This window comes from Rana temporaria, chromosome 3 (genome assembly GCF_905171775.1).
Source record: "Rana temporaria chromosome 3, aRanTem1.1, whole genome shotgun sequence".
NCBI lineage: Eukaryota > Metazoa > Chordata > Amphibia > Anura > Ranidae > Rana > Rana temporaria.
The window spans coordinates 74,464,530-74,483,364 of record NC_053491.1 but is presented as its reverse complement, the minus strand read 5'-3'; the positions used below and the strand labels follow the sequence as shown (position 1 = coordinate 74,483,364).

Genomic DNA, 18,835 nt, shown 5'->3' with positions numbered 1-18,835 from the left:
GACATGGTTGGCACAAACAGAATTTTAAGTATCATAGGATTAGAACCTAATAGAGACCGTGAAGCATGATGGTGGAAATGCCATGATTTCAGGTTGCTTTGCTGCTTTAGAGCCTTGACAGCTTACTTTTATCTAGTCAACTATGAATGCTACATCATATCAAAAAGTAATTGATAAGAGTGTGAGGTCATCTGTCCAAAGGTTGAAGCTGTACTGGAAATTGATCGTTAAACATGTTAATGATCTGATGCATACTAGCATATCCACTAATTAATGTCTCAAAAGGAGAAATAGAATGCTATGGACTGGTCAAGTCAATGCTCAGATTTGAATCCTATTCAAATACTGTGAGAGGGTTTTACACCAGGAAGTTCACGTAAGGAAACCCACAAATATTTTTTAACTTAAGGAATGTTGCATGGAGAAGTGTCAGCGAGTCCATGTCAAAGATTGGTGGACAGTTATGCAAAAGTAACTTCTTCTAAAGGGGGCATTACCAGCTTCTGAAGGCCAAGGGTGTAGTTACTTTTTTCCATAACATACCATTATTTCTAATGATATTTTGTTAAATAATTGATTGAACAAGCAAACATTCCTTGTTTTTTTATTCAAGTATGTCACCTTTATCTGTAGACACCATTTGAATGAAGATCTTATGTTTGCCTTTCTGGATATGTTGAATAAGTCATTTTTCATGAGGTGTACTTTTTCGCATCACTGTAAATGCTGTAGATCTTTATAGCAAAGTAAATGCAGTAAAACAATGACATGTCCATACAAAAGTGTGTAAAATGTGCAAATAATAACAGCAATTTTGCTACTGAAAATGTAGTTTATTTTATATTGCACAAAAAGTGAGCAATGGTCTGTTATTTTGATGGAGAAGGAAAATCAATAAAATGTACATTTTCAGGCCAGCAGAAAAGAATCTTTAATTGATTTTTTTTTCTGTTCTCATGCCGCATTTTTCTGTCTACAACTTTTGGGATTTTTTCCTCTTCAGTTTATTTGAGCATCTCACATAAGTCCTCACTTGATCTGGAAGTAGTTTGAAGTTGTCAATGTTTTCTGAGCAAAATGTGACTCTGAGAAGGAAATTAGAGTTTGTAAGACACTCAGGCACCATTATTTTATGAAAAATATGTTGGCAAACGCTTTTCATTTGTCCCCAGTCTTAAAGACTGATTTTTATTTTTTTTGTAATTTATAACATTAAAAGGTATAAATATGAGTGTTTTTTTCTGATTTTCAAATCTAAAATTTATAAAACTGTCCATAATTATTTATGAATATGTTTGACTAGGGATTATCAGGAAGCTGAGAACCTCGGGTAATACTATTCGTATGGTATGGTAGTTAGTGTATCGCAAAACAAACTGTCCCAAATTCAAGTCCGCTGAATGCAAGATCAGATTCCATACACTACAATCACATCTCAGGTTGCTAGATTGAGACAATCAAACCAACATGGAGTGTTGATGTATAGGAAGGGTGAATGAGAAATTTTACAAAAATAGATTTCCTCACTTATAAGCTCTAAATTTTATAATCATTATTGCTGTTATTGGTTTCATTCTCAAGGTTCATTTCACAAACTTTAATCAAAATGTTTTTACCACCTTGAATCCATGTGTAGATTAGTCACAAAATATTCCAAGTCAAATTTTGAAAGCCTTTTTTTTATTTTTTTTTATTACAGTAAATGACTAACTTTATATTGCTTGTGTAAATCTGTTTTTTTCTCTTGTATCTGGGAACCAAGATGATCCGACCTAGCAATTCTGTCATATTTATCAAATAAAAAATATCGCAGTATAATGCTCTGTGGCAATGTTTTGTTGATAGTAAGTTTCTAATATGTGTATCCAGCACTTTTTTTCTCAGAATATACGTGCAGGAACTCTACCAGGACTTCCCAAACCCCCACACATCCACCAAACCGGATCAAATAGTGTATGTGTTCAAATTTTACTTACAGTGGGAGGATGGGTATTTAGTGCCCCTTTAGGTATCAAGTGCAGAGTTGGGGGGAGTTTGAACACTGTAGGTGGCTCCGGCTCTCTCACTTGCAGGGATGTAGGCATCTGCACTGCACCCTGGGCACCTGCATCTCACTTGTCCTCATCCTGCACTTAGTGGGAGCCGCTCAGGGGAACAGATCGTTGGGAGACAAGCTTTCACTTGTAAACACAGAAGCCAAACATGTGTTTACAAGTGAGGAGGGAGCAGTTTCACCAAGTTCCAGCTGCAAAAAAGCCCTGTGTGTATCACACCACATTAGCCTAAAACAGTATAAGTTGACCAACCTTTCCTGGGTCTCTCCTGCTGTTACCCGTATTTTCTTCACTATGAGTCCTGGGAGATCGACTATCTTTGTCTGAATGGTGTACCACAAATTCTTTATATTGTTAATACCATCCCACTTTAATCTGATCATCATCAGGTCTCCAATGTCATCATCTAGTGTAATGAGGAAAGAGTAGGTTCCGCTTTTTTTTATACCTTCAGTTCTGAAAAAGAAATGATATGCATCAGTTTCATCAATTCAATGTTTTCTAGAACAATGTAAGATATGATACATACAACACACACAGGCCTTATTTTATATTGTAAAAAAAATGTCCTGTTATGGGAATGATAATGTTTTATAATTGCAAAAGTGATGTGCTTCATTACTTTGCGCATCTAACCCATTTCAACATTAACCACTTCCCGACCGCCTGCCTGCTGTACATATACTGCAGCAAGGCGGCTCTATTGTGCAAAATCACGTACCTGTATGTGAGTCTGTCAATAGCCAACGGGGGCGTACATGCGCGCCACCGAAGGCACGATCGCGTGCTTATTGGCCACAGGGGGATCACTCCCCAAAGAGACAGAACAGCGGTCTGCCAATGTAAACAAGCAGACCATTGTGCTGTCAGGCATATTGACACTGTAATCTAGCCTTTCTGCTAATCAGGAACATGGATCCATGCATTGAGCCCATCCCCCCCACAGTAAGAAAGCACAATTTGCGAATACACTTAACCCTTTGATCGCCCCTCCCTGATGTTAACCCCTTCCCTGCCATTTATACAAAATATTTTTAGAACTGATCACTGTATTCATGTCACTGAATGTCACCAAAAAGTTTCAGCTAGGTGTCCGATTTGTCTGCCCCAATTTTGCGGTCCCGCTAAAAAATCATTGATCACTGTCATTACAAGTAAAAAAATAAATAAATAATACAACTGCCATAAATACGGTATATCCCCTTTTTTGTAAACCCTATAACTTTTGCACAAACCGATCAATATATGCTTATTGTGATTTTTTTCTTTTTCTCTACCAAAAACATGTAGCAGAATACATATTGGCCTAAATTGATGAATTAAATTTTTCTGGATTTTTTTTATTGGATATGTTTTATAGCAGAAAGTTAAAACTATATATAATTTATTTTTTTCAAAATTTTTGTTTATAGTGCAAAAAATGAAAACCGCAGAGGGGATCAAATACCACCAAAAGGAAGCTCTATTTGTGAGAAAAAAAGGACAACATTTTTTTGGGGTTCAGCGTTGCATTACCGCGCTATTGTCAGTTAAAATAACGCAATGCCGTATCGCAAAAAATGGACTTGGTCATCAAGGGGGTAAGTGTTGGTTTTCTCAAACGCTTAAAAGATGCTAAAAAAAAAAAAGGATATCTTGCAGAAACCAGCAGCCATATATCTTTTCTTTGTTCGTTCTTTAGAGAAATGCTCTATCACATAACTTCTTCATCTGATCTGAAACTATAACCTTTTTCTCTGGAGAGATACTCTTTCTGTCACACTACACTGTGACTATGAGCTAAATACCTTCTTTGATTTATCTCTCATCATCTATCCAACAGTCTTACCTTATTCCTTTACTTTTCTATCTGATCTTTTTCGGGATTGTATTTTCTTTTTCCATTTTTTCTTTCTCTGTCTTACCATCTTACGTTTTTGGTTCTCACATATCTGCAATCATCTGTCTTTATGTAGTTTACTTTTCTCCTTTGCTGTTAATTTTATCTTTCTGTGCTATTTCTCTATTGGTTTGCTTATTCTGCTTCTTTCCATATAAATATGCTGTTTTTTACTAATAAATCAAAGTGCTTTTGTACGCTACTCGACATTTTGCCTACACTATGGCTTCAATGGGAGAGTGCCATGTTTATGATATGTTTTGTGCAGTAAAATGGCCCCTGTTTGTGACCACCAATCATTTCATTCTATGTCAGCATGTGGAGAAACAATGACCTTGTCACATCACAGCCCAGAGGCTATTCAGTTTGCATGTGTTGCGCTATATAAGTTTCTCACTCACACATGTACATTATGTGCGCATGTTGTGTGCATGCCATCTGCCACTCCCCTTTCATTAGTTTGGTCATCAATTATTTCTCCAATCAGCTCAAGTTTCTACTTCCACCTTTTTTATGGGCATTTTACAGAGGGACTGATTGGATGCAATAATACATTTTTTCCTTTATATAATTAACATGGCATATTTATGTTTATGGAGACTTTTTAATGGTACTGATTTGCTAAATATTTATTATACTCACTACATGTATTATTGTCTATTTTGGTTCTCCTTCATTGCATTTAACTATTATTTTAGCAGCTGCCGTACCATTTTTGGGGACTATACCTTCAATGTATTTATACATATAAAAACATACATACATTTATAAAAATTCATTTAAAAAAAATCAACTTTTTTCAGCTGAGTGGTGCTGACAGTAATATGAACGGCTCAAATTTTGTCCGATTCTGCAGAGTTAGGCTGAAATTTGAGTTGTTTAAGGCAGCTATTGGAAAGTAGACGTGAAAGAAATGATGAGGGGAAAGGTAATGCAATCAGATAAAAAAGTAAAGGAATAAGGAACGATCTTGTTGAATAGGAGATCATGGGAAATGTAAGAGTACTTCGCTCCAAATTATAGACAGAAGGAATGTGACATTTCTCCAGAGAAAAAAAATAAAGCATAGGATTAAACGAAGTATTGTAATAGTAGACTCCTGACAGACCCTTGCAACTTTCATCCAGTGCTGCATTGACGATTCAGAGTCATGGAGAAAGCAAAAGAATTGTCAAATTGTCAAAGGAAAAGGTAGTTGAACTGTATAAAACTGGAAAGGGGTATGAAAAGATATCCAAGGAATTAAGAATGCCAATCAGCAGTGTTCAAACTCTAAATAACAAACAATCCATACAGAACCCTAAAGTCCAATAAAAATTGTAGCAGCACTCTTTGTTCTTATTGGAGTGAACAAACTTCTTTATGTGGTAAACATCATAAAGGTAGATGATAGATATAAAAAAGAGAGGTGCTCAAAGAAGTATAATATGTAGATGACAGCGGTGAGATAAATCCTCTTCACAGCACACCAATCACCAGTATACCACCACGTGCAACCAGGAAAACCCCTCTTGGGTATGCACTTACAAGGATAAGTCAAATAAGCCTTCCAATATCAGCATATAGCCTTCTCTTCTTACTAGAATCTCCTCATGCTGTATAGAGATGGGATTCTCTGGCTCATGTAAACAATGACAGAATACACTACATAGCGTAATACTGTTTGGATAGTTTAAAACTTTTATTGCTTCCCCCAGTGTCCCCTTCTCAATATATACATACACAATGACAATAAAAAATCAGCAGAATTGCGGATGCGTAGATGCTCAGCAGAGGTATAATTACCGGTACTGCCAGTGTTCAAACTCTAATCAAGAAATGGATAATAAGGGGTTCTGTTGAAACCAAACCACGGTCAGGTAGACCAACTAAAATTTCAGCCACGACTGCCAGGACAATTGTTCAGGATGCAAAGAAAAACCCACAAATAACTTCAGGTGAAATGCAGGACATGGGCTACATGGTTGAGTCGCCAGAAGAAAGCCATTACTACACAAATGCCACAAAGTATCCCACTTACAATATGCCAGACATCACAGAGACAAGCCTCAAACCTTCTTGTACAAAGTCATTTTGAGTGATGAGACCAACATTTTGCTTTTTGGCCACAACCATAAAGGTTACATTTGAAGAGGAGTCAACAAGGCATATGATAGGTACACCATTCCTACTGTGAAACACAGAGGTGGATCGCTGATGTTTTGGGGATGTGTGAGCTACAACGGCACAGGAAATTTGGTCTAAATTGATGGCAAGATGAATGCAGTATGTTATCAAAAAAAACTGGAGGAACATTTGCACTCATAAGCCAGGAAGCTGCGCATGCGTCATACTTTGACATTCCAACATGACAATGATCCAAAACACAAGACCAAGTCGACCTGTTATTGGCTACAGCAGAATTAAGTGAAGATTCTATAGTGGCCTTCTCAGTCTCCTGACCTCAATATCATTGAGCCACTCTGGGAAGATCTCAAACAGCCCAAGAATTTACAGGAACTGGAGGCTTTTTGCCAAGAGGAATGGGCAGCTTTACCATCTGAAAAGATAAAGAGCCTCATCCACAAATACCACGAAAGACTTCAAGCTGTCATTGATGTTAAAGGGGGCAATACACAGTATAAAGAACTGGGGAATGTAAACTTTTGATCAGGGTCATTTGCGTAGCTTATGTTGCCAATATGATTCAAAAAGAGTAAACAATTGATTGATAATAAATGGCTTCAGCCAAACACTAACCATAAGTGTAAGAAATGTTTTTGTTTTTTCATTCATATTCTCTGAAAAATGGCCAAGAAATCATAAATTCTGTACGGGTATGTAAACTTATGAGCACAACTGTATTGTTTTTACAATACCGCATCATGCCTTAAAACCAGCATGAAAAAGCTATTATGGCGCAACATTGGCACCTATCATTGTCCCTTATGTCTGCAGGAAGGATTTCAGTTAAAATTCAAGTGAATTCATGGTCCATTTCAGATGTAATATCATGTTTACACACAGCTCTCCTCGTTCTTCAGCTCCGGGGACCGATCGTGGGACTCCAGCGGCGATCCGGTCCGCGGGTCCCGCGGTCACGGAGCTTCGGACCAGGTCGCGGGCGCGCCCCCGCGACCCACGGCTGGGCACTTAAAGAGGATGTACCTGTACGTGCTTGTGCCCAGCCGTGCCATTCTGCCGACGTATATGTGCAGGAGGCGGTCCTTAAGTGGTTAAACCTCCAAAATATTATATACCTGAAAGGTGAGACCCTGGAGAATAAATCTGTGGCAGTTGCAATTTTTTTTGCCACACAGTATTAGCACAACTATTTACTAAATCCAGATTTGCATAAAAAAAATACACACAAGGCAATTTTAGTGAAAAAATGCCAAACATGTCGGCTTTAAAATTGCAGAAGACAGTGGAACACTATACCCAAAATCATTCATAGATGCTTTAACCACTTGGTAACCGCCCCATAGGCAATATACGTCTACAGGGCGGGTGGTTAACTCTGGGAGGGCGTCAATGTACGTCCTCCCAGAGTCTCTCTCCCGCGCGTCCCCTGGGGCGCGCACACGGGAACATCCGTGACCGCCGGGTCCAGAGGACCCGGCCGATCACGAATCGCGGTAAACGGCCGCTGATAGCGGCCGTTTACCATGTGATCGCTCCGTCCAATGACTCTGCATACCCCCCTGCGCAATACTCTGCATACCCCCCTGCGAAATACTCTGCATACCTCCCCTGCGCAATACTCTGCATACCCCCCTTCGCAATACTCTGCATACCCCCCTGCGCAATACTCTGCATACCCCCCTGCGAAATACTCTGCATACCCCCCTGCGAAATACTCTGCATACCCCCCTGCGAAATACTCTGCATACCCCCCCTGCGAAATACTCTGCATACCCCCCCTGCGAAATACTCTGCATACCCCCCCCTGCGCAATACTCTGCATACCCCCCCCCCCCCCTGCGCAATACTCTGCATACCCCCCTGCGCAATACTCTGCATACCCCCCTGCGCAATACTCTGCATACCCCCCTGCGAAATACTCTGCATACCTCCCCTGTGCAATACTCTGCATACCCCCCTTCGCAATACTCTGCATACCCCCCTGCGCAATACTCTGCATACCCCCCTGCAAAATACTCTGCATACCCCCCTGCGCAATACTCTGCATACCCCCCTGCGCAATACTCTGCATACCACCCCCTGCGCAATACTCTGCATACCACCCCCTGCGCAATACTCTGCATACCCCCCCTGCTCAATACTCTGCATACCCCCCTGCGCAATACTCTGCATTACTCCCCTGCGCAATACTCTGCATTACTCCCCTGCGCAATACTCTGCATTACTCCCCGGCAATACTCTGCATTACTCCCCGGCAATACTCTGCATTACTCCCCGGCAATACTCTGCATTACTCCCCGGCAATACTCTGCATTACTCCCCGGCAATACTCTGCAATAGCCCTGCACAATTACTCTGCGCAATTACTCTGCAATACCCCCGCACCAATACTCTGCAATACCCCCGCACCAATACTCTGCAATACCCCCGCACCAATACTCTGCAATACCCCCGCACCAATACTCTGCAATACCCCCGCACCAATACTCTGCAATACCCCCGCACCAATACTCTGCAATTCCCCAACACCAATACTCTGCAATACCCCAACACCAATACTCTGCAATACCCCGGCTAATACTCTGCAATACCCCCGCACCAATACTCTGCAATACCCCGGCTAATACTCTGCAATACCCCAACACCAATACTCTGCAATACCCCGGCCAATACTCTGCAATACCCCGGCTAATACTCTGCAGTACCCAGAAAATACTCTGGGAAAAAAATGCGTTTTAACCACTTCCCGCCCCCGCCAGCCGTCATGACCTTGACTTTGTGCAGCTACAGGCATCATTCAGATATCATTTTTTTCAGCCGGCGATGCCCTACACCATAAGAACAATCATGTCGGCTGTTCCGCCTCTTGATTGTTCTTACGGGAGGCGAAAGGGGATGTCTCCCCTCCCTTCTCCCTCCGGTGCCTCTTCTGACTCACCGCTACGATCGAAACCAGGATCGTTTTATTTTTTTTTTATTTTTTTTCAGGCTTCCCAGCCTAGAGGTGAGATGTGGGGTCTTATTGACCCCACATCTCACTGTAAAGAGGACCTGTCATGCTATATTCCTATTACAAGGGATGTTTACATTCCTTGTAATAGGAATAAAAGTGATCAAAACATTTATTTTTGGGGAAAAACGTATCAAACTAAAATAAATAAAGTGAAATGAACAATAAAAATATATTTTTTTTAAAGCGCCCCTGTTCCTGCGTGCTCGTATACAGAAGCGACCGCACACGTAAGTCCCGCCCACATATGAAAACGGTGTTCAAACCACACATGTGAGGTATCGCTGCGAACGTTGGAGCAAGAGCAATACTTTTGGCCCTAGAGCTCTTCTCCAACTAAAAAGATGTAACCAGTAAAAATATTTAAAGCGTCGCCTATGGGGATTTTTAAGTAGCGAAGTTTGGCGCCATTCCACAAGCGTGTGCAATATTGAAGGGTGACATGTTGGGTATCTATTGACTCAGCGTAACTTCATCTTTCATATTATGCAAAAACATTGGGCTAACTTTAATGTTTTTTTTTTTAAAAGCACAAAACCGTTTTATTTCCAAAAAAACGCATTCGAACAATTGCTGCGAAAATAACGTGCGCGATAAAAAGTTGCAACGACCGCCATTGTATTCTCTAGGGTTTTTGCTAAAAAAGCATATATAATGTTTTGGGGTTCTATGTAATTTTCTAGCAAATAAATGGTGATTTTTCCATGTAGGAGAGGAATGTCAGAATTGGTCTGGGTGTTCCAGAACGCCTGATGGTGCTCCCTGCATGTCGGGCCTCTGTATGTGGCCACGCTGTGTAAAAGTCTCACACATTTGGTATCGGCATACTCGGGAGGAATAGCAGAATGTGTTTTGGGGTGTAATTAGTGTTATGCATATGCTGTGTGTGAGAAATAACCGGCGAATATGAACATTTTGTGAAAAAAAAAAAAATCTTGATTTTGCAAAGAATTGTGGGAAAAAATTACAACTTCTAAAAACTCACCATGCCTCTTTCTAAATACCTTGGAATGTCTTCTTTCCAAAAAGGGGTCATTTGGGGGGTATTTGTACTTTTCTGGCATGTTAGGGTCTCAAGAAATGAGAGAGGCTGTCAGTACATCGGGTGTGATCAAATTGATCAATTTTCAGTAATTGGTACCATAGCTTGTAGACCCTATAACTTTCACCCAGACTAAATAATAACCCAATTTTTTTTTTTTTTACCAAAGATATGTAGCAGTATACATTTTAGGCCAAATTTATGAAAAAAATTACTTTTTTACAAAATTTTCTTTCTTTTTTCATTTATAGCGGAAAAAATAAAAACCGCAGAGGTGATCAAATACCACCAAAAGAAAGCTCTATTTGTGGGGAAAAAAAGGACAAAAATTTCATTTGGTTAGTGTTGTATAACTGAGTTATTGTCATTCAAAATGTGAGAGCACCGAAACCTGAAAATTGGTCTGGTTATTAAGGGTGTTTAAGTGCCCAGTTGTCAAGTGGTTAAAAGCCTTACAGTTCATCAATTTGAAGTTGAAGTGGTTGTTTAGGCTAAAGTTTTTTTTACTTCTGTGCATTAAGGTAAAAAACCTTCTGTTCCAGAGGATCCCCCATACTACCTACTTACCTGGGCCTGATTTTGATCTAGAGATATGCACAAAAGCAGCGACTCTCGGCTCTCTCCCTTCTCACTGGGCAGATTGACAGCAGTGGGAGCCATTGGCTCCCTCTGCTGTCAATCAAATTATGTGATAAGGGGGAGGGGCTGAGCCACCCTGTCTGTGTCTATAGACACAGGGCAGCTTGGGCGCCAGCCCACATGAGTGCCATTACGGAAAGCATCTTTCTATGGGGGCACTTGCTGAAGAGGTGGAGCCAGGAGTGCCAGCGGGGCTGCTCCATGCAATACCATTGCACAGAGCAGGTAAGTATAACATATTTTAATAAAAAAATAGAAGCTTTAGTGAATGCTGACCCTATGCGTTATCGCCCTGTTCCTAAAGAAGGAGAAGCTCATTGATTTAGGTTTAATTACATCAACCCAGTACAGTAGTCATAGTCAATTATTGTACAGGAGACAAAGGCCAAGCCATTATTGAGTACTTGAATTTCAGTATTTGTCAAAGTTGAAGATTACTGTGTTTTGCCTGGTTTGGATCTCCTTTTTGCTCATTATCTTGTTGCTGCTCCTTGGTCTCTTGCTTGTCCTTGACAGTTTATCTGATAGAGGGGAGGAAGGCCTTGAAACTGTGAGGTTGTTCAGATTGGGATGAGATATTTCTCATTAAAAAGCGATGCCGTGCGGGGCTCTGCCCACATGGCCACATCATTCATACATGGTGCATTGGTCGCTTTGGTAGTTCATTGAGTCTTCCTGTTGGCGAGTATCAGCTTACCTTTATAGAATGTATGAGTAAGCAGATACACTGACAGTGTGGAGAAGACCTGCATGACATTGGTGATCTGCTGATCTCTGGGTGCAATGCTTTACAGGCTCCTAATACAAAAAATAACAACTGCACTTTGTTTACGTGCATTTATTATTTTTTGTACAAAGGTGAACTTATCCTTTAATGATTTCTGACTGTACGTGTGTAAGTTGTGTGCCCATATATTGATTAGTCAGAAGTGTTATATCGAAACTGTGGTGACCGTTAATTAAACCTTGTCTGTGAAGTAGTAGATCAACTTCAGGTATCACTAAAGTGGGAAGAGTTGTCAGTCATAACATAAGGCAGAGTATAAGTCAATGAGACAGGTGTATAGGGCCCTCAAACATGGATATTATTCAAAGGTGGAAGGTTACCAAAGTAGTCTGTATCAGTTATGCCCTCTACACACGATCAGTTCATCTGATGAAAACGGTCTGATGGATTTTTTCATCATATATCCGATGAAGCCGACTGATGATCAGTCGTCCCTACACACCATAGGTTAAAAAAACGATCGTGTCAGAACGCGGTGACGTAAAACACAACGACGTGCTGAGAAAAATGAAGTTCAATGTTTCCGAGCATGCGTCGACTTGATTCTGATCATGCGTGGATTTTTAACCGATGGACTTACCCACAGACGATCGTTTTTTTTTTCTATCGGTTTTTTAACCATCAGATAATTTTAAAGCAAGTTCCTAGTTTTTTGACTGATGGATAAAAAACTGATGGGGCCCACACACGATCGGTTCGTCTGATGAAAACGGTCCATCAGACCGTATTCATCAGACGAACTGATCGTGTGTATGCGGCATAAGAGTGGTGTTAACTGCACAGCAGAGTAGCAGAGGTACCAGACATTTAAAAGACCCACGCAGAGGAGAAACAGAGTAACACATAAAATGCTTAATCCATACTGATATTTCTGTGGGCCACAGTATCTTTCTTTCTCTCGCTCTCGCTAACTGCCAGGGAAATAAGAATGTTTTGGGGAAATGTAATGTAATTATTTTAAGTTTTAAAATTGCTCTTTTCGATTTTTCATGCTATTTATTTTAAATGTTAATTTTACAAAAATTATTTAATGCTGGGTGCCTCCATAGCACTTGTTTTGCAGAGCATTCTGTGTTTCATAAAGATACGCAGGGCTTTCCTGTAATTAAACTAAAATGTATTTAGAACAAATTTGTTGCGCTTATAGAAGACAGTTATAGAAAACTGCTTTCAATGGAATCTATGCTTAGTGATTTGCAAAACAATCTTCACAATTAAAACAAAAAAAGGGCAAAAATGCTAATAATTTCAAACATCACTACCTAGCTGATTTGTCAGGCATGCAATGTATGCGTGTTATAAACAATTTTTTGCAATTATGAACAGTGTTCAGGTTATAAGATTATATATAAAGTGCTGTGAGTATACTCAAATCAAAATTCATGCATAAGGTTTTTAAGGAGCTTAACCAATTAGCTTTGATTGGCCACAGCTAATCACATGGTACTGATGGGCTGTGACTGGCCCTTTCTGTGCCATGTGATCACTTTGACTGATCACAGAGATCATCACAATAGTACACAATAGATGGCATGAATGAAAGCCATCCATTGTGTACAATTATTGTGTACAATTATGTGATCTGCTGTGATTGATCACAGTGATTACATGGTACCCACCCGGCTGTCATTTGTCTATGGGCCAGGCAGGTCATATGACATCGTCCTGCATTGCACCTGGTGCATGCCCCTTATTGCAGCTCAATCTGTCACCTGCTGTGTCCACAGGACACAACGGATGACTGATCAGTGTACTAGCCAGTGTACTGGCCACAGCAGATCACATGACAATTGTACACAATGGATAGCTTTCATTCATGCCATCTATTGTGTACTATTGTGTTGATCTCTGTGATTGGTCATAGTGATCACATGGTACAGACAGAGCCAGACACAGCCCATCTGTACCATGTAATTAGCTGTGGCCAATCACAGCTAACCACAAAAGTACACACTGAATTAATTTTATTCAGTAAAAATGGTTGCTTATAAAAGTAAAATTCAGTGGTATAAGCAATCATAATGTGTAAAATAAAATAAAAAATACTGATAATTTCCCCAGAGTAGGTACAGTGTTACTACAGTAACACTGTATTGCTCTGGTCACTATGTGTTTAACCACTTGCCGCCCGCCAATGACAAATTGACGTCGGCAAAGTGGTTGTAGAATCCTGAGTGGACGTCATATGACGTCCTCAGGATTTTAAGGCCGCTGCGCGCCCCCGGGGGCGCGCATCGCGGCGATCGTAGTTAGAGTGTCAGTCTGACACCCCGCAACCCCCCATCAAGGTAAAGAGTCTCTCACGGAGACTCTTTACCACGTGATCAGCCGTGTCCAATCACGGCTGATCACGATGTAAACAGGAAAAGCCGGTAATCGGCTTTTCCTCACTCGCGTCTATCAGACGCGAATAGAGTAGAGCCGATCAGCTGCTGTTGTGACAGTGGGGGGGTTTGTGCTGATCGATTATCAGTACAGACCCCTCGAGAATGCCCACTGGACCACCAGGGATGCCCACTAGACCACCAGGGATTAAAAAAAAAAATTATGCCACCCTAGACCACCAGGAATGAGGACACAAAAAATGGATGCCAATCAGTGCCGCAATCGATGCCAATCAGTGCCCACAATGGGCATCACTGATTGGCAGGCATTGTTTGGCACTGATTGGCATCCATTAGTACAACACATACGATAGTGCCCATCCGTGCCGCCTATCAGTGCCCATCCGTGCTGCCTATCAGTGCCCATCCGTGCCACCTATCAGTGCCCATCCGTGCCACCTATCCGTGCCCATCCGTGCCACCTATCCGTGCCCAGCCTATCTGTGCCCATTTGTGCCACCTATCCGTGCCGCCTATCCAAGCCCATCCATGCCGCCTATCTGTGCCGCCTATCAGTGCCCATCCGTGCCGCCCATCAGTGCCGCATATTAGTGCCCATCAATGCCACCACATCAGTGCCACCTCATCGGTGCCCATCAGTGCCGCCTTTTCAGTGCCCGTCAGTGCAGTACCATCAGTGCCCATCAGTGAAGGAGAAAACATACTTATTTACAATGTTTTATAACAGAAAAAAATAAACGTTTTTTTTTTCAAAATTTTTGGTCATTTTTTTATTTTTTTTGCAGAAAATAAATATCCCAGAGGTGATCAAATACCACCAAAATAAAGCTCTATTTGTGGGTACAAAATGATTAAAATTTAGTTTGGGTACAGTGTAGCATGACCGCGCAATTGTCATTCTAAGTGCAACAGCGCTGAAAGCTAGAAATTGGTCTGGGCGGGAAGGTGTATAAGTGCCCTGTATGGAAGTGGTTAAAAAAACATTCTGTCACCAGTCAGTATCCCTGATCGCTGCCACACTGGTTATATAACAACGCTGTAAAAAAAGACAATTTCAAAAAACTCGCCATGCCTCTTGGTAAATACCTTGAACTGGCTCCTTTCCACAAAGATTTGTGTTATTTTTACCTAAGAAATGTAGCAGAATACAGTTTGGCCTAAATTTGTGAAGGAAGATTATTTATTTGCAACATTTTATAACAGAAACAAATAACATTTTTAAAATTGTTGGTCTTTTTTTGTTTATTTAGCAACCCAGTGGTGATTAAATACCACCGAAAGAAAGCTCTATCTGTGTGAAAAAAATTATAAAAATGTCATATGGGTATCGTGTTGCATGCCTCTGCAATTGCCATTGGAAGCTTAAATTTTGCTTGGGCAGGAAGGGGGTGAAAGTGCTCAGTATTGCAGTAGTTAACACAAACAAGCATTCACATATAAACATATGAAAGTGCTTCACTTAAACCTTTGCAAAGTCCACATTTAAAGTGTCTTCCCTTCTTATGATCACATGACATTACCACTCTTTGATATTGCACAGGTGCTCCCCCTCTCCCCTCAAAAGTGCTCACTCACTCACTGAAGGGTTTTGACCTGTTAAATTTAAATAAGTAGGTCCGCTGTGCTTTAATAGCAGCACCAATCTCTTCTGAATTCTCCCCCACTTATCACAGTAACCTACAACTATGACCCCAATGTGGCCTTATATTGAAGTTCTGTAGCACATGCGTACTTTGCACATGGGTTTTGATGAAGCACTTTCATATGTTTATTTGTGAATCTTTGTTTAAGCACTTTAAAAAACCTTTATATACAAATTTGGTTTTGAGTATGCTGATAGCACTTTAGGATGTAATATCTAATAACCCAAGAGCTGTTCATAATTGCAAAAAAAATAACTTGTAATTAAAGGGGTTGTAAATATGACATATTTAATAGGAATATTTATTATAGCAAATGCAGATCTAGGCTTTTTAACTACTTGCCGACCTGCCGCCGTCGTTTTACGGCGGCAGGTTGGCTCCCCTGCGCGAGAGCCCGTAGCTCTACGTCGGCTCTCTCGCAGGCCACTAGGGGCGCGCGCGATCGCCACCGGGCACCCGCGATTGCTCGTTACAGAGCGGGGACCGGGAGCTGTGTGTGTAAACACACAGCTCCCGATCATGTCAGGGGGGGAAATGCTGATCCTATGTACATACAATGTATGAACAGAAGATCAGTGATTTGCCCTAGTGAGGCCACCCCCCCAAAGTTAGAACACACCCAGGGAACATACTTAACTCCTTCCCTGCCCCCCTAGTGTTAACTCCTTCACTGCCAGTGGCATTTTTATAGTAATCCAATGCATTTTTATAGCACTGATCGCTATAAAAATGCCAATGGTCCCAAAAATGTGTCAAAAGTGTCCGAAGTGTCCGCCATAATGTCGCAGTACCGAAAAACATCGCTGATCGCCACCATTACTAGTAAAAAAAATATATTAATAAAAATGCCATAAAAATACCCCCTATTTTGTATAGGCTATAACTTTTGCGCAAACCAGTCAATAAACGCTTATTGCGATTTTTTTACGAAAAATATGTAGAAGAATACGTATCGGCCTAAACTGAGGAAAAAAAAAGTTTATATATTTTTGGGGGATATTTATTACAGCAAAAAGTAAAAAATATTCATTTTTTTCAAAATTGTCGCTCTATTTTTGTTTATAGCGCAAAAAATAAAAACCGCAGAGGTGATCAAATACCACCAAAAGAAAGCTCTATTTGTGGGAAAAAAAGGACGCCAATTTTGTTTGGGATCCACGTCGCACGACCGCGCAATTGTCAGTTAAAGCGACGCAGTCCCGCAAAAAGTGCTCTGGTCTTTGGGCAGCAATATGGTCCGGGGGTTAAGTGGTTAAAATATATTTACTGGGTTTTATTACTACTTTGCTTAAAAAAGCTAGTGTTTAGCTGAATAACTAAAGGTAGATTTCATGAATAAGGCTTGGGACTGAGAGAACTTTAAAGGGGTTGTAAAGGTTTGTTTTTTTATTTTCTAAATAGGTTCATTTAAGCTTGTGCATGGTTGGTTCACTTAACGTTTCTTTCGATTTCCCTTCTAAATGTTTTTTTTTCTTTGTCTGAATTTCTCACTTCCTGTTCCTCCTCAGTAAGCTTGTCCCCATCATCCGAGCCGTTCTGGCTAGGGGTTAGTCAGTGTGATCACCCCCTCCCTTGGATGATGGAGCAAGTTTACTGAGGAGGAACAGGAAGTGCGATATTCAGACAAAGAAAAAAAACAACCCCTTTAAAGTTCTCTCAGTCTCAAGCCTTATTCATGAAATCTGCCTTTAGTTATTCAGCTAAACACTAGCTTTTTTTTAAGCAAAGCAGTTAATAAAACCCAGTAAATATATATTAAAAAGCCTAGATCTGCATTTGCTATAATAAATATTCCTATTAAATATGTCATATTTACCCCAAAAATGTAAAACACATTTGTCAACGTTTTATATATATATATATACACACACTTACTCTGTATATCATTATATATTATTTTTCAGCCATTTGTAAGAATGCCGCTATGTACAAATCCCATAAGACACAAACATATAAAACTTACATAATTAAAGGTACAGTGTCAACTTCTTTCTTGGTTCCTGTCAGGGAAACTGTTAACTGTGGATTCAACTGTTTATCCTCAATTTGGTTGGTTATTTGGATCCTGAACTGGTAATGAAAAACTGCAGAGACAAGCAGAGTAATGTTCTTAATGAAAAGTGAAAATATTTGTATTGTATAGCAAAGCATGTAAGTGATTAGAAATCAGTTGTGCTTATTTAATATTCTCTAGGTTAATAACTCCATCTTTATTAACACAGCTTAGGGAATGGAGTAAGACACAGTTTGGCTCTCTGCAATTTATTTTCAGCTATTTGGAATTCTTGTGAAAGATTCCTCCTCCAAAGATGTTTTAGGTTCATGTCAACTTTTCAGAAAAGCTCCAGTTGTTACCTGTCACCTGCCTAGAAAAATAAGTTTTTGATATTTATGCAACTTTTTTGAGCAACTCAGTGGTTATAATTTCATTATATACAAAAGAAGACGACACAATTGTAATATTCTGATTTATATAATGCTAACATTTTATGGTGCTTTGCAAAAGTACTGCAAGATGCTATTTTGTGACCTGGTTAAAAATTCAAATTTATACCCATGGAGACCTCATTTTCTATGCAAATTAGCTAGATACGCGAATTCCCGAACGTATGCACGGCCGACGCAGGGTAGGGGGCGTGTATCATTTAAATGAAGCTCGTCCCCGCGCCGAACGAACTGCGGATGCGCCGTCCGTAAAATATCCCAGTGTGCATTGCTCCAAATGACGTCGCAAGGACGTCATTGGTTTCGACGTGAACGTAAATGACGTCCAGCCCCATTCACGGACGCAAACGACGTAACTTTTTAAAATTTCGACGCGGGAACCACGGCCATACTTAACATTGGCTGCGCCTCATATAGCAGGGGCAACTTTATGCCGGGAAAAGCCTAGCGTAAACGTTGTAACTTTACTGCGTCGGCCACGCGTACGTTCGAGAATTCGCGTATCTAGCTAATTTGCATACTTGACGGGGAATCCGAAGGAAGCGCCACCTAGCGGTCAAAAAAAATTGCAGTTTAGATCCGACGGCTGTCGGATCTAATGGATATCTATGCGTAACTGATTCTAAGAATCAGTCGCATAGATACGACGGCTCAGATTAGGACTTTGAGTCTGGCTGCAATCATTTTAACTGTGGGCAACTGAAGCTGCAGCCTGTTCACATCCTAGATTTACACAGACTCACAGAGGCACACCTCCAGCTCTGAAGCTCTCATTGGCCCGCTTATGACTCACCCCCTCCCTTCCTAACAAACTCTCAGGAGAGAGAGCTGTGCATGATGTCATAAGCCTAGGCTTTTTTCCAGACA

The 18,835-nt window shown here is 40.6% G+C and overlaps 1 protein-coding gene across 1 annotated transcript in view; it reads right to left on the bottom strand.

Annotated features, from left to right (window-relative positions):
- Nucleotides 1–812: 812 nt before the first annotated feature.
- Nucleotides 813–18,835, bottom strand: part of LIPC (lipase C, hepatic type) — a 212,728-nt gene continuing 194,705 nt past the window's right edge. Inside the window, exons 9-11 of the mRNA XM_040342761.1 lie at nt 17,487–17,607; nt 2,307–2,510; nt 813–1,085 (exon numbers count right to left, since the gene is read on the bottom strand). Coding sequence (XP_040198695.1) covers nt 974–1,085; nt 2,307–2,510; nt 17,487–17,607 — 437 coding nt within the window. The 3' untranslated portion in view covers nt 813–973. The remainder of the gene's footprint in view (nt 1,086–2,306; nt 2,511–17,486; nt 17,608–18,835) is intronic.